The following is a 16,173-nucleotide window of genomic DNA, read 5'->3' as shown; positions in this document are numbered from 1 at the left end:
TACGTCACCTTCGCGCGACAGGCCTGGCGGTTCTCTTCGTAGTGTGTTTCGGAGCCTCCTGGGGGGTCCGCGTGATTTTCCGCGGTGTTCGTACAGTCCCAGGAAGGGGCTGGTGGAGTCCGAGGACTTATCTTGAGGCCGGAGTGTCTCGGCGGACCTTCGGGGTTCACCGGAGGTAGGTGAAGGGGCTTCCAGTGGGGGTAGCCCAGACTCACGCCGGGCCTTCGTTGATACCTAGCATGCTCCTCTGGGGCTTCGCAGTCTCCGCGGAATGGCTAAACTCCGTGACCAGCCTCTCAGGATCCCCGCAGTTCAGCTCAACCTAGATTTTCCTCCTCTACGATCATATCCGCTTCTACGGTCCACCGGTTTTAGTCCCCGGAGTAATCACACCCCTTAAGGGCAGTGGTCAGATTTCCATCTCTGTCTTTGCTTATGATGTTCCCTCAGTGTACAGTGCCCGCCCCCTCCCCGTCGCCTTTGCGCCCACCTTAAGTGTTGAACTCGTCTTAATATTATACTTGAAAGCCCAGCTGAAATGCACACTCAGAATTTTTCTAGGACTTTCCCGGTTAGAGTTAAAAATCTCTTAAGAGAGCTCAGTTCTCTGTACGTTACTTACAGCATACATTTGGTGTTCTGCATTGTATTGTAGTAGTGCCTATTTTTCATTTAGTCGCCAGTCTTTCAGACTCTTAACCTCTCCCTAATCATTTTCTTTCTGTTCATTTTCACGACACTTCTTGCCTTCGTGCCTTTGCACCGTGTCTTGCTTCCCTTCCCCTGCCTCTGATGCAGTTTTTCACTTTAATCTGGCAAACCACTGCTACTACTCCTCACTTTTTCCTTTTAAAGTTTTAAACAATTTCTTTCAAGGCAGAGTTATGCACTCCTTTGCCTATACAGTTACCCTTGAACATTGCAGGAGAAGGGAAGAGTTTAGGGCTCCCGACCTTCTCAAGAGTGGAAAATCCGAGTATAACTTACAGTGGGCCCTCTATATGTGCAGTTTCTCCTTATTCAAGTTCCTCCAAATCCTGAGTTCCGCTTGTGAGTTCAACCATCTGAGAATCCTGTAGCACTGTATTTAATATCGAAGGAAATCTACCTGTAGGTGGACCTGCACTATTCAAGCCTGTGTTGTTCAAGGGTCAACTGTACTCTAGTAAGGGGCTAGGTCCGGCCCAGTATCTGTTTTTGGGTAGTCAGTGAGTCAAGAATGATTTTTATAGATGAACATTTGCAATCTATTTGATGATAGGAAACACTAACTTTGAATCGAAGTAAGTGAAATGTTGCCCCCTCAAAGAATCCCATTCCTTTCATTCATAAATAAAAAATTGTACTCATAATTATTGGGGGGGTTCATTAGTAAAAAATCGGGAATTTTTTTCTTTCTTGCTACGTAATTACATAAAATCCTCCAGTTTGCCTCTTGGACTGCAAAACCTGAAATATTTATTATTTGGCCTTTTATGAAAAAAGTTTGTGGACTTGTGCTTCATCACAGTGTTCATATGATAGATACCACTTGTGATTTTAATTTTGTTTCTCATATAACCTAGCACAATGCTTCCTTTCCTTCCTTCCATAAACATTCTTTGAGCACCTGCTTTTAATCTTAGAGACATGAAATTATCAATTTAATAGGAAAAAGGGATCATTACAGTGCAATGTGATTATGTGCATTGACAGAAATACGCAGTCAAGTAGGATCATAGAAGACAAGCCCATGACCCAGCTTAGGAGGTCAGAGGTTTCCTGCAGGATGTGATCCTTGAGTTGAACTTTAAATGATAAATAGGAAGTGGGAGAAAGAGGTCATTCCTGCCAGAGAGGACTAATGAATAAAGACTTTGAGACAAGAAAGAGCATGATGTGTTAAGGAAATAACAAGAGGTGAAGCTGCAAAGGTAAGCGAGGGCAAAATCACAGAGGGCCTTACATGCCATGTGAAAAAGCTTGCACCTTCTTTTCTGGGCAATGTTGGGCTTTGCAGCAAAAGCTAGATTTGCATGGTGGTTAGGTAATTCTGATGACTATTTGGAAGATAGATGAGGGAGACCTTATATTGCACTTTCTCGGTGAGTGGGAAGATCTGAACTAGGTGGGTTGGACATTATGAGATTTTAGGACGATTTGAGAGGTAAAAATCAACAGCTCTTGGTTTGGTAACTATTTGGATGTTGGAAGTGAGAAGGAAGGACACATCGAGGCAGATCCCAGGTTCCTAATTGATGCCAATTACTAGCTGAAGTGAAGAATATGGGTGTATATGAAGGCATTGACCATGTCTGTTTGACTCACCATTGCACCTAAAACAGTATGTCCTACATGTTGTAGGTACTTCAATGAACAGAAGTTTCCTCCTTTTAAATCATTGATTACCATGTTTCATCAAAACAGCTTTTAAAATATGTTGCACCTAGTTATTTTGCTGCTACTGATACATTGTTTTCAGGCTTTTGGAAATAGATGGGTGGCACCGCTGGACTCATTCTCCTCGTATAATTGAATCTCTTGCAATTGAATGGTTCTGGAAAGACATTTTGGCTTAAATCATGTCAGCTGAAAGTTTTAATTAGTCTTTTATTCTGTCACTTTAATTTAGAATTTAACTTCAGAATTGCTTTACTCTTGTTTTCTTTCTTACTGTTTAAACCTTTTAAACTTAACTAACTTGATTTTTAAGATTCTACATCAGAATATTAGCTTTTAATTTAATTTTGAGCTTTTAAATTTAATTTTAGTCTTCTACATTAAAATATTAGCTTTGTTTTCTTTTCTTGCAGTTTTAGACTTTCAGGAAGTCAAGTGCCTAGACTATGTTCTTATGGATTAAATGTCATCCTAAATTTAGTTTCATGAAACATTTGTATTTGCAGTTTCACCTTAATGTTTTCTATTGTCAGTAAATGAACATTCTGAGCCAGGGTGCTTTTCTCTGTTTTGCCTACTGGATGGCTGAGCCAGATTTATTCCTAAGTGTTGTAAATTGGTCAATTAGGTGTGGGAACATTTGTGTACAGCCTCTGTGTATAGCTGAGTAGGTGGTACACTCTGGTAGCCCTATCTGGATTCCTTCTTCCTTTGGATTGCCTCTTTTGTATTAAAATTTAATGGTTACTGATCACTAATCTATAAGCTACCACACAGCCTTTTGAAAAGACACAGAGTGAAAATCATAACTATATCTAGCTATATGAATAATATGTGTCTATAAAATGTTTTCTTTTTCAGACGTAAGGCAGAGTCACTTTAATTATTTCTAACACTGATTTCAAACTACTTATCCTTGGATAACAGTCCAGTTATATTAAAGTATGGCTGGTTATAAGCCTGTATCGATCCAGACATATCCTATACTTGGTGAAAAAATCACCCAAGATACACTGTACTGGAATAACTATAAGGTAAGTATAGACATAATTGGGGGTGGGGGTGTTTTGCATTTGTGCTGATTACTGCAGCATACTTTGGATACTGTAATAGAGAGCTAATAACTACAGATAATCTATCAGTGGCTTATAGTTTGGGTATGATATATGTTATTTTTTTCCTTAGAGTTATATAAAAGTCTGCATTCCTTAATCAGCTTTATCATACAAGTACCTTGCACAGAATAGATGATTAATCCATGCCAAATGACAAATTTTAGGATTTGAATCTCATATGAAGCTTTTTTTTTTTGGCTTTCTTAATCTAAGAAGGAAGAGATGCAGAATTAATTCTTCTAGACTATCTGTAAAAGCTAACAAATGATTGTTTTAAAAAGATGAACAACTAAATAGAAAAACGGGGAAAGACTGGGATTGGGAGGTTTATAGAAAAAGAAATTTAAGTGGCCAGTGAATATATTAAAAGAGCTTCAGCCTCACTCATAATTGAATAAATGCAAATTAAAACAATAATTGGATAATTATTGGATAATTTATTGAATAATAATTTATTGAATAATAAAATTATCATTCGATAATAATTTGGATGCTATTTTTCATCTGTTGTATTGGCACAAATGAAAAGTTTTCATCATCATTGCTACTAGAGGGAGGGAAATTGGTGTAAACTTTATGGAGGGCAATTCTGGCATTATCTATTATGATAGAAATACTTTTTGGCCTACTTGTAAGTTCCACAGTTTGGAACTTAACGAAAATTTGTGTATAAAGTATGTTATCTTTATGTGTAAAGATGTTCATTGAAGTATTATTTGTAATATTAGAAATCTTGGAAAAACCTATTTGTTAGCAGTGGACTGGTAAATGATGATGTATCTTATCATGGATGGTAAAGCTATTACTCAAGAAAAGTTACCTAAGATGTGTAGGTTAGTGAAAAACAAGCAAGGTGCAGAATGGTCTGCATGATATGATCGATCTTTGTGTCAGTTTAAAAATACATGGTTGAATGTATGCTGGTTTAGGCATTAGCTTTTTCCCAATAAAAATCACAGAAAACTTCACAGCTGAAGGGAAAAAACGGGGTGTGGCTTTCCAACTATATATTTATTTACTTTCATGGCCACAGAGATAGTTCGGGTGATGGGATTTGGGTCTTTTTCTCTTTTTTCATACTTCTGTATTAAATACAACTAAGTATATGTTACTAAGAACGAAAAGAAATTGTCAGTAAGAAATTACATGCTGCTTAAATAGTTACCAGTTCTAACTCTGTTAATACTCTGTATTATTTTTCATTAAGACCCCTGTTCAGATCAAGGAGTTTGGTGCAGTGTCAAAAGTAGACTTTTCTCCACAGCCTCCATATAATTATGCTGTCACAGCTTCTTCAAGGGTAAATATAATACTTATTTTTCTTTTGTGTAGTTTATGTTTACTCCTGATCTTGAGCCATCCGGTAAAATACTATGTTTTTTATCTTGTTGTAGATTCACATTTATGGCCGATACTCCCAAGAACCTATAAAAACCTTTTCACGGTTTAAAGACACGGCGTACTGTGCTACTTTTCGACAGGATGGTAGACTGCTTGTGGCGGGCAGTGAAGATGGTGGCGTTCAGCTTTTTGATATAAGTGGGAGGGCTCCCCTCAGGCAGTTTGAAGGCCATACTAAGTAAGAGACCATTGTTGTTTAAAAAAAATTTTTTTTGAGGTATAATTAACATACAACATTATATTAGCTTCAGGTGTACAACATGATTCCGTATTTGTATATATTGCCAAACGATCATGACAGTAATTTAGTTAACATCTGTTGCCATACAGTTACAGGTAGCTGATTTTTATGTGTTTTGTTGTATTGTAAGCTGTTGGTTTTCCAGGCTTTGGGGGAAAAATAGAGAGCAGTTCTATGAAGATTATGTACCTTTATGTACTTTATTTCCTGGTTGTTTTGAGACAAAGTGCTTAACTTGGTTCAGTTCAATGGTTCAGTTTGATGAGGCTCATGAATTCCCTAGAATTGTATGTGCCGTTTTCGAAAATATATATTTATCTAGGGAGATGTCCTGTAGCCTTTCATGAACTTCTTAGTGAGTTATGTGACCCTGTTGAGATTATAAACCACTGATCTAAAGAACACCTTACAGCTATTAATGAGAACGCCAAAGACCTGAACTATATTAAAGGTTTTGTTTTGAAATCAAGTTAGCGGGTGGATTTTTTCTTCTTAGGTTTAGTGTTTTGCCCCTTATAAATTAAATGGCCAGGGCAATTTTACATTATAACTTTGTTTCAGGATTACCAGTGTCATTGCTTAAATTTCCTATTGATTTTAAATCTCAAAAGAGTTTTTATAGTGTATTATCAGAATGGTCTTAGTCTATCAGTAAAACATTTAAAATACAACAAATTCACTTAACGTGATACTACTTAGTGGCAAGTCTCCTTAGAATTTTTTAAGAACAAGCTGTTTTGAAATATTTTAAGTTACAGAAAAGTACCTTTGTGCTGACATTTATTTTCCATTAAGCACCTAAGTAGAAATGCTGACATACTAGAAAATATAATTTTAAGGCTATTGTTTAATATTCTTATTAACTTCATAGTACATGGGTATTTAAAATTTTACATTGGCTTGGGTAGAAACACCTCTTTTAAAGATTTTCTTTTTCTCTCAGGATTTCTCCCTGCAATTACTCATTGAAATTGAGCTGCTTTTTTTTTGAAATTGCGGGAAAAGGGCTGTTTTATGTTAGAAGGTGCCAGAAATATTTTTTTCTTGCTTTTTAATATACTGATCCTTGATCTTTCAGAGCAGTACATACAGTAGATTTTACAGCTGACAAATATCATGTGGTCTCTGGGGCTGATGATTATACAGTTAAATTATGGGATATTCCAAACTCCAAGGAAATTCTGACATTCAGAGAACATTCTGATTATGTGAGGTGTGGATGTGCTAGCAAACTGAATCCAGATCTCTTTGTAACAGGTTAGTGAAATCTTTTTTTTCCCTCCTGAAGTTGATAATTTTATTGATATACTTTAATACTGCTTTGAGACTTGGGATAGAGGAATATAAAAAAGTTTTATAAAGAAATATATCTCTGGTTTTTTTTTTAACATTCTTTTTTTTCTATTGAAGAATAGTCAATTTACAAGGTGTCAGTTTCTGGTAAAATACTTCAGTTTCTGGTAAAATACGTCTCTGTTTATCCAGTTGCTTTATTTTATTTTTCTTCTTTTGGTGATTGTCCTTACTGTCCCCGCAATGTGTTTGAAAACTTAGTACTCTTTCCAACTTAGTTGGAAGTTAGTACTCTGGCTTTCACAGAGCCTCCAGCAGCCAAGAAACAAAGGCAATGCAGTTCAATCTTAATGGATCCCTGGTCAAAGATTCCCAGACAACTCAGTGGTAACAGTAGTCTAAAGGAATTTGGAATAGTTTAAGATTCTGCGTGGTATGGTGTCGTGCTTCAGAAACACCCAGTGGTACCAGCGGGTTTGGAAGTACTATATCTTCATGAGTATACATAGGTCTTTTTAAAATTTCATCTAAGCCTTTTCTCCTTTTAAAATTTATGTTTGAATATATACATGCACACACATACATACATAGTTTTTGTTATTTGAGTAGTGGAACTTACATAATACAATTGATGTTTTAGGGTCATATGATCATACTGTGAAGGTGTTTGATGCACGAACAAACCAGAGCATTATCTCTGTTGAACATGAGCAGCCAGTGGAGAGTGTCCTTCTTTTTCCTTCTGGAGGTCTTCTGGTATCAGCAGGTATCTGCTTTAAAAATTGCTTTCACCAATATTGTTTGTCTTGAGTCAAAAATTTCTTTAGCAGTTACTCTTTATAATTTATCAGTGTGTACTTGAATTGCATATTTAGGTTTTTGCTCAAACAGTTGATAAGTGGGACAGGCAAGTAGTTATCATTTATTGGGAACTTGATATGAGCCAAGCAGTGTACTGTTACGTACATATTATCTCCACTGCCTTAGAAGAGCCCACGAGATGATTTTCTCCCTATTTTTCAACTAGGGAAATAAATGAAAGTTTTAACTGATTTGTCCAAGACAAAGTGGTAAGTGGTAGATCTGAAATCTCGGAACTTGAGAGCCTGTGTTATGTACGTAACCCAGAAATCCAGGTTATACTCCTGCTGTTGTTCCTACCTAAGAGATCTGTGGCACCTTTGGAAAATGGGTTCTTTCAGATCTAGAATCAGGCTTATCTCTTCTTATGAGTCTTGAATGAAGTGGCCTTACCCAGCAAATAGTTGATAGTGCTGGAGGAGGAGATTAAGTGGAGTCGAAGGGGCCTTGATACATTGTTCATCAAGTTGGAACTAGGGTGTTTTTTTAATTATATTGATTATAGTGCATTTTCAAAATTATAATTGAAGAAGTAAATTGGCTTTTTTCATTTGTTCAATCCAAATGAATGTGTTGACATTAGAAGAATACATAGGAAGTTTGTAGCTTTTTTTTTTCTTAATTCTTAAATCTAAATAGAAGTTATCCTGTTTTATAATCTTTTCCCCACTACCTATTTGATTTTAAAATAAGTTGATGCTATTGTCAGAGGTATCTATTTTTCTTGCTGTTATTTTGAAAAACGGAAGTAAATTCAAGTTGAACAGGGAAAGTGAATGCCTGTTTGCTAATCTCCATCATGTCACTAATTGTGTGACTTTAGGCAATCTCTTAACCAACATAGACCTTGAAAATGAGATCATTGGTTTCAAACGAATGTCTCTCATGAACTGCTACAGGAGACAGGGACTGTGAATTGGGTTCCAGGTCCTGTTTCCCATTCAGGATAGGTAAGAACTTCATCCCCTTCCACCGCCAGTCCCCAGGCTCTTTATATTTGACCCACTAGACTTTTGCTTAATATTTCATTGAAAGAAAAATGCTGTATTTAAAAAATTCTTTTTAAACCATTGAATTAAATTGCGTTTAAGGATCCTTCCAGTTCTTAGAGTAAAAGTTATAGGGAAGTTTTTCAGTTTTGTTGGGATTCACAGAATGTTTAGGAAATGAAATCTACATTATTCATTTCCATGGTTATACAGAATTTCTTTTGAAGAATTATTATAATTTTTTAAATGAAATCTTTTTTGGTTATACTTTTTATTTTGCCAGGCAATTCTGTGTACTTTACAAATATGAAGTTATTTAATTATCATACTGGTTTTTGTGAGGTGGGGACTGTTGTTATTATCAATCACACACCCAGTAAATGGTACAGCCAGCATCGAAACCAGGCAGACTGGCTCTGAAATCCCTCCACTCCATGCTGTGGAATGTCCAGTGAACAATGCTTTTCAGGTTTTTGCATAATCAAACTGGTGGTTATTTCTTTTATAGGAGGTCGTTATGTTAAAGTCTGGGACATACTGAAAGGAGGACAGCTACTAGTGTCTTTGAAAAATCATCATAAAACTGTGACGTGTTTATGTCTGAGCAGCTCTGGACAGAGGTTACTCTCTGGCTCACTGGATAGGTTAGCATTTTAATTTTCTTTCTTGATCTTTCTTAGTGTACGAGTGTGTACTGTTTGACGAAATGACTTATTTCTGCAGTATTTGTGATAGAATAAATATTCTGCCAAATGATTTCCATGAAAAAAAATCTGTTGAGTTGAAAATAGTTTTGACCTTTTATTTACATATAGCAAACTTATCTTCTCCCTTGACATAAATTTATTGCCTAAAGTTTTATATTTGAGGAATTGTATTGAACCATTCAAATATCTTTTAAAATAATTTATTATTCTGTAGTTTTCTTCTAAAATTAAAGTCATTATAATATATTTGTATATTTTGAAATATTTGTATGTATATATTCTAGCTTATATTCTTTAAAACTTTATGTAAAATTTCTATACAGTATAGAAATTATATATTTTCACGTGCTGCTATTTTAAATAGGTGTTAGTGTTTCATTAGTTAATGTTCTAGAACAGTTCTGTACATTAGAAATATAATGTGAGCTACATATGTAGTTTTAAATGTTTTACCAGCCATGCTTAAAAGGTAAAAGGTAGTAGGTAAAATTACTTTAATAATATATCTTATCTAGTCTAAAATGTTATTTCAGTATGTAATCAGTGTAAAAATTATTGATAGGCTAGAAACAACAGCCACCATTACAAAGAACTCTCTCTCCCAAAATGTCATTAATGCTGGACAAGCTGAGAAATCCTGCTCTTTTGACTTCTAAAGGGCATTCATTGATGCTTTTTCTTTACTCTCAAGTTTTTTTTAACATTTTTTATTGATTTATAATCATTTTACAATGTTGTGCCAAATTCTAGTGTAGAGCACAATTTTTCAGTTATACATGAACATATATATATTCATTGTCACATTTTTTTCTCTGTGAGCTACCATAAGATCTTTTACTCTGAAGTTTTATCTTCAGGAGACAATGGTTCACGGTCTGTCCTTCTGGTGGCTAGTTGAAGTCTTTATGGAAACATAATAATAAACAGTTCATTTTAAAAAAGATACAGTGATTAATTAGTTTGTAATTAATATTACTAATTACTGTTTTTCTTCATTGTTGTGTAAACTTTAATATTCATATACTCTAAAAAAGTAGAAATTTTATATTTTATATTCATTTCCGAGATGATTTGTGACCCAGCTTTCTTTTTCATTAGGAAGGTGAAAGTATATAGCACAACTTCCTACAAAGTAGTCCACAGTTTTGATTATGCAGCTTCTATTTTGAGTCTTGCACTTGCAGTAAGTACTTTTAGATTTTTTTTTTAAAGGTTTCACTAACCTTGCCTGTTAAATTGTACTAAAAGGGAATATTAGGGTTTATCTTTCTATTTGAATAAGTCTTATTTCCTTCTTGCCACATTGGATAATTCGGTTAAGACAATATATGGCTTGTCTCAGTGACTAAGCATGAATTTAGATTGAGGTCCCACTCACTGCATAGCTTCAAACCATTTACAGTGTTGTAGCATTGTTAACACTAAGGGCAACCCTGGGAAGTTGATAAAGCTCTCTTCAACACATTTAACTCAAGGGCTAAATACTCCAGAAAGTTAAATTGGCTCCTTGAACAAAAAAAATGGTGGGGGGGGGTGGGCAAGAATAGAGGGCGGCAAAATGAAATGTCTCCTTTTCCTTGTTAATTGCTCTTTCTGGAATGTCCACTGTCAGATTAGATGAGCCATTGAGGAGGAATCTGAATTGGGAGAGGAAAAGTTATTACAAAATATTTTCTTGGCAAGTCTGTGGAAAGTCATGCCACTGCATAATTCTTTTTCTAGTAAGAGGATGCAGGAAAAAAATAGAACTATTTTGAAAGTTTCCCAAGGTGTCATTAACTGTGTATTATTATACAAACTGCCAGTGATAATTTCTAACTATAATAAGTTCTGTCAATATATTAGTATCCTGGAGGGAAAAATGATTTTAGTCTAACTTTTTGCATAGATCATTGTTAGGCAGAGGCATATCTGAATGGAACTCTGAGGTAAAGTATAGATGAGTGGCAAACACGTTATAAGTGGAATTTTAAAGAAAAAATAAGGTAAATTATGAGCTAGGAATATACTAACTTGTTTTTCTGATTGCTGTTAGCATGAGGATGAGACAATAGTTGTAGGAATGACCAATGGAATACTGAGTGTTAAACATCGGAAATCTGAAGCAAAGAAGGAATCTGTTCCCAGGAGACGAAGGCCTGCGTATCGAACTTTTATTAAAGGAAAAAATTACATGAAACAGCAGGTATTTGTATACTTTGTGTATTTTTTTAAAAGGTGAAATTGGTCTGATTTGATCTTCTAAACAACCCTGAAAAATAGTAGAGCCAGTGAAGTCTCCATTTAGCATCTGAGAAGATGGAGATACACAGAAGTTTGAATCCAGAATTTCATTACTGGGACTAGATGGCAGTTCTGCTAAAGCACACTTACTAACTCCTGTACGAAATCACACTGCCGGCCATGTAAAGAGAATTGCAGTGAGTAATGTTGCCCAGAATGGAGGTATTGTGTATGCATTGTAAAGTCATAAAGTCGTAGGAGACTCAGAACACAATGATGTGGCAAATTTTTCCATTTTCATTTAATCGACATCATGGGTATATGACTATTATGTCTGATATAGTTCAAAGACACCCTGGAACTACGGAAAAAATACCGCTATGAACAAGTTTATTTTGAATGACACTCTGTGATGTTGATTTTTCTCTATAAATTTACTTTTCAATACAGGATGACATTTTGATCAACAAGCCATCAAAGAAACACCTAGAATTGTATGACAGGGATCTGAAAAACTTCCGGATCTCTAAAGCACTTGATAGAGTCCTTGAGGTGAGTGAGGAAATTTTTTTAGAGTTTTAGGTTCACAGCAGAATTGAAAGGAAGGTGCAGAGATTTCCCATATACCACTTTCCTGCCACATGCATGGCCTCCCCCATTACCAACATCCCCCACTAGAGGAGTACATTTGTTGCAATTGGTGAACCTTCAAGGAGCTTATTTTTAAAAGAATCATTTTATTTCTTGCATTGTCCATTTCTGTGATTCAAAACTGGGAAGGAAAAGAAAACTATTTAAATTTGGTTATTGGTAGTGGGTTTCAAGACTGTGGTTTTTTTGCTTGTCCTGTCTTGTCGGCTCATGTTGACTCTGAAAATTTTTCTAGCCCGGTTGTACAATAAAGACGCCTGAGATTACAGTTTCCATCATAAAGGAGCTAAATCGAAGAGGAGTTCTTGCAAATGCCCTTGCAGGTCGAGATGAAAAGGAGATCAGTCGTGTTCTTAATTTTTTGATAAGGTATGTTTCATGTCTATGAATCACATGTCTTTTGCATCTGAAATCCTTCATTATCCAAATTTACTTTTAGTTTGATCTTTATAGAGAACTGACAGAACAATTTAGTAAATTTATTTTAAGGATTTTTTTTTTTAAAGTTTGTAGGTTTCAGTTAACAGAATTTTTGCTTTGTAGGAATCTGTCTCAGCCAAGATTTGCCCCTGTTTTGATCAATGCTGCTGAAATAATTATTGGTAAGTAGTTGTTAAGACTTGAAAAATCTTAGCATACTTGTAAAAGTAAAGGTGTGAAATGATGAGATCAAAGCTGGAAATCAAATAGATTGAAATATCTTGTTTTTACCTCCTGTAAACATTTCATGGAGAAGACAATAATAGTAAATCAGTGCACTTTAAAACAGAGTAAAATGTTTACAGTGGCTTGACTTACAGTTGCTGGGACTAGGGTTATTATAATTTTAAAAGTTTTTTTCTTAAATACCTGTAATGACCATGATTCATTTTTATTGGGGAAATGAAAATAAGTCGGAACCTCCACGCTATTTTTTAATTATTTCTTTTTGAAATACATTTATTCAGATGTATTGTTTACTTTATGTAAAACATAAATTGTAAAATAAGTGCAAATTTTTCAATGTCTTTTGTATTTAGTATTTTTGTACTTTTTCTAAATAATTGCTGTTTAGAAGATGTTTCTAGTTAATGTGTTTCCTTCCTCTCTTTTTAGATATATATCTGCCTGTGATTGGTCAATCACCTGTAGTTGATAAGAAGTTTTTGGTACTTCAAGGACTTGTAGAAAAAGAGATTGATTACCAAAGAGAACTACTAGAAACCTTGGGGATGATGGATATGCTTTTTTCTACCATGATGAGTAAAGAAAGCACTTCTGTGTTGCAGCATTCATCTGAGGGAACTCTAGAGAACAAGAAGATGAAATCATAGTATCTGCTCACCAAGACACATAAGAACTCCTAACTTGGAATAGAATTGATGCTTTTAACTATCGGGAAGAGAATCTCTTTGATACATTTTTTAAAAATCTATTTACAGAAGCAATTTTATGAAAGGCTGGAATAACTATGAGTAGAAAATAAGAACCTGTTTTAAGGCATGGTTTTCCATGTGATATTTTGAATCACTTCATGGCATCTTCAGCTTGGAAGGTCTCAGTTGTTTTGGTCATAGTGTATGTCCATCTCGGACAAGTTGATACTAATTTTTCACAAGAGAGTTCTGTTTCAGCGTTTGGGTGGGCATTCAGAATTCTGGAGGGGGTTTCAACTGGGAATCCTGCCAGAGGAACGGGGCTTTATTTTTTCTTTATCCGGGAAAAATAACAACAATAACAACAACAAAACAAACAGCAAGAACAAGTCAAGTCTTTCTTCACTCTAATCAGTGCCCTTGGGATCCCCAGGCCCCAGCTGAGTTTGCCTCCCTCTCCTTGGTGTCATCACTCGCCCCAGGTCACATGTTCCCCTTCAGCTGGTATTTTGACTGTATCTGTTCCAAGTGTGGCAGATTAGTGGCCAACTCTGAATAACTGACACTAGTTGGACATGTATTCAGAGAATGTGATGAGGGAGATTTGATACCTAAAAATTGTGCTCTCCGTCCCTTGTTTTCTTTTTAGTTCTGTGATCTTGTATGTTTATCAGAGCAAGGTCTGCAGATTGACCTTACGGACCGTGGTTTTCCACTTTCCCTCAACATGCAGCTTTTCTACTGGGTTTTCAGCTTGCTTCAGGTCAGGGGAATGACAACATTTGCTGGTTCTGTCATGATAAACAGCCTTTCAGCCTTTTTTATACATATGTTTGGAGCTTATTTTGTAGCCACCTACCCCTCTGAAAACTGTTTTCTCTGATCTGTATTTAGATTTTTATTTTTTCTCTATTCACATCATCTTGTGTTTCAGAACCCCAAGCCAGAGTAGCTTGCTTTGGAAAATAGTTGTATTTTTTTAAAAGTTTAATGTAAGTCACATTTTTTATAAAGAGATCTTATTTTTCTTCTTGGATTTCTGAGTTGTATTAAGTCCTGATGGATGGTCACTGGCTTGTGACTCCTAGCAGACTGATTTTATATTTGCTACCCTTTCTGCCTTCCCTCAGTTCCTGTTCCACCTCAAGTAGTTAATTATCTATAAGGAAATATGTCTTAGGCTAGTTAAAGGGAGATTTTGTAATGGGAATTTCTTAAAATTTCAGTTCTGTGAATTCAGATATATTTTTTAAAGCAGAAAAAATACTCCTATGTTCTGCTAAGGGCATGTGCTCAAACATACTGTCTGGTCTCCCAAATGAATTGATTTAAGCAATCATACAGCCCAGTGGGTTGTAAGAAACCAGGAGTTTGCTTCCCTGAGTAATTACGAGATTAGTCAAGGTCAGAAACTGTGTTTTCATGTTAAGAAGGGCTAATTTATTTAAATAAACTTTGTATTTAAAAGCTTTTTTAAAATTTAACTTCATAAACATGCTGATAATTTGTATAATAGTAAAAATGAAAAGTTGAAATTCTATCAAAAACTAGCTGCCATCAACTATATAACGTGACAAGGGTTTTTCCCAGACATGTATTTTATTTGATTCTTACTACAGCCGTCCAAAGTTGGTAATCTCACTTAGCATTGAATTTACTAGAGTAGTTAATTCACCCTTAAATCCCCCAAGCTTGAGTTCTTCATTCCAGCTCTGAACTGGCCTGCACACTGGGGCAGAAAGCACTCATTCCCTTTAGTAGAATTCACTGAATGCTGCCGGTTTTAGATGAGATATGTAGTAATCACACATTTTCAAAAAGGTTAGGAAACAATTCTTACAGCCATCAATACTTCAGTGTTAAGTTTAGGAACAGGTTTTATATTCATTGGGACAAACTAGTATTTGCTGTTTGAAGTAGTACTTGAACACAGCTAACATAATACAGTATGTAACAATGGCATTCAGTTCTAATTTAAAATGCCTAACAGAGTTTTAAACTTGTGAATTGTAGTTGAAAGGTTTTTTATGATGTTTCTGAGACTGCAGAAATACTGAACTATTTCAGAGAACTAAGAAAGTCACTGTACATTTAATTTATTGTATTTATAAGTTAAGCACTTGGGAAGGTTTTTCTTGTTGGGTCAAGTGTTTGATTTGCTATTTGTAAGAAAATCAAATATCTTAAATATATGCATACTGTTAATTTGTTAAGACTTTGGATTATAAATGGGATTGTTTAGAGAAATTCATCTCTATCAAACATTAATTAAAAGCCCCATTAAAAATGATTATTAAAACATAATGGTTTTCTGAATGGGATATTTGTAAGTTAAAAGTTTAAGGAAAGCTTTAAAATACTTAAATTTTAACAAGTAACTATAAGTTGTCTTTCCCATGAACAAAATGCCCTTTCAGACAGACCTTAAAAAACATTGATAAGTAGGATACACGCCTCTTCCCCTGGCCATAGTTAGCTGCTCCAGGGGTAGTACACTTGGCTCAAGCCCTCTCTAAGCAGGGAGTTGTAATTTGTGTCATCAAATTCTTGATCTGAGAAAGTGTGGGAGGCTGGGAACGCTGTGTTTGAGTCATGAGAAGAGGAAGCTGGTCTGCAGAGAGAATGAAAGTCCAGAGGAAATAAGACAAGGCCATCCTGCCTCAGCAGGTCAGGCTAGAGAGAAAGGGTCTTAGTTCTCTGGTTTCTGTTTCCCTTCTGGCTCCTCCCCTTAGGGGCTCCATGAGTCTTTGGAATCCCTCTAATAAATTCTGCTTAGGTGAGTGTGAGTGCTTTCTCTTATTTACAACCAAATGACCCCGAAGACACAGATTCACTAGTCCTTATACTGAGAGACAGAGGCTGGGGTCCTGGGGCTGTAGCAATGAACAAAACGGACAGAATCCCTGTCTTCTTGGAACTCATGTTCTACTTGGGAGAGGTAGACGTTCAGTAAGCAAG

The 16,173-nt window shown here is 35.6% G+C and overlaps 1 protein-coding gene across 1 annotated transcript; it reads left to right on the top strand.

Moving 5' to 3' along the window:
• Positions 1 to 18: 18 nt before the first annotated feature.
• On the top strand, positions 19 to 15,519 carry UTP15 (UTP15 small subunit processome component). The gene is made up of 13 exons (XM_006197576.4): positions 19 to 175; positions 3,241 to 3,413; positions 4,702 to 4,794; positions 4,889 to 5,073; positions 6,215 to 6,393; positions 7,070 to 7,195; positions 8,788 to 8,923; positions 10,085 to 10,169; positions 11,022 to 11,171; positions 11,660 to 11,761; positions 12,096 to 12,229; positions 12,404 to 12,462; positions 12,956 to 15,519. Exons 2-13 carry the CDS (start codon positions 3,324 to 3,326, stop codon positions 13,171 to 13,173), a joined length of 1,557 nt encoding a protein of 518 aa, XP_006197638.1. The 5' UTR covers positions 19 to 175; positions 3,241 to 3,323; the 3' UTR covers positions 13,174 to 15,519.
• Positions 15,520 to 16,173: the final 654 nt, after the last annotated feature.

This window comes from Vicugna pacos, chromosome 3, assembly GCF_048564905.1.
Source record: "Vicugna pacos chromosome 3, VicPac4, whole genome shotgun sequence".
NCBI lineage: Eukaryota > Metazoa > Chordata > Mammalia > Artiodactyla > Camelidae > Vicugna > Vicugna pacos.
The sequence above is the reverse complement of the archived record's forward strand: the minus strand, read 5'-3'. Positions and strand labels throughout refer to the sequence as shown.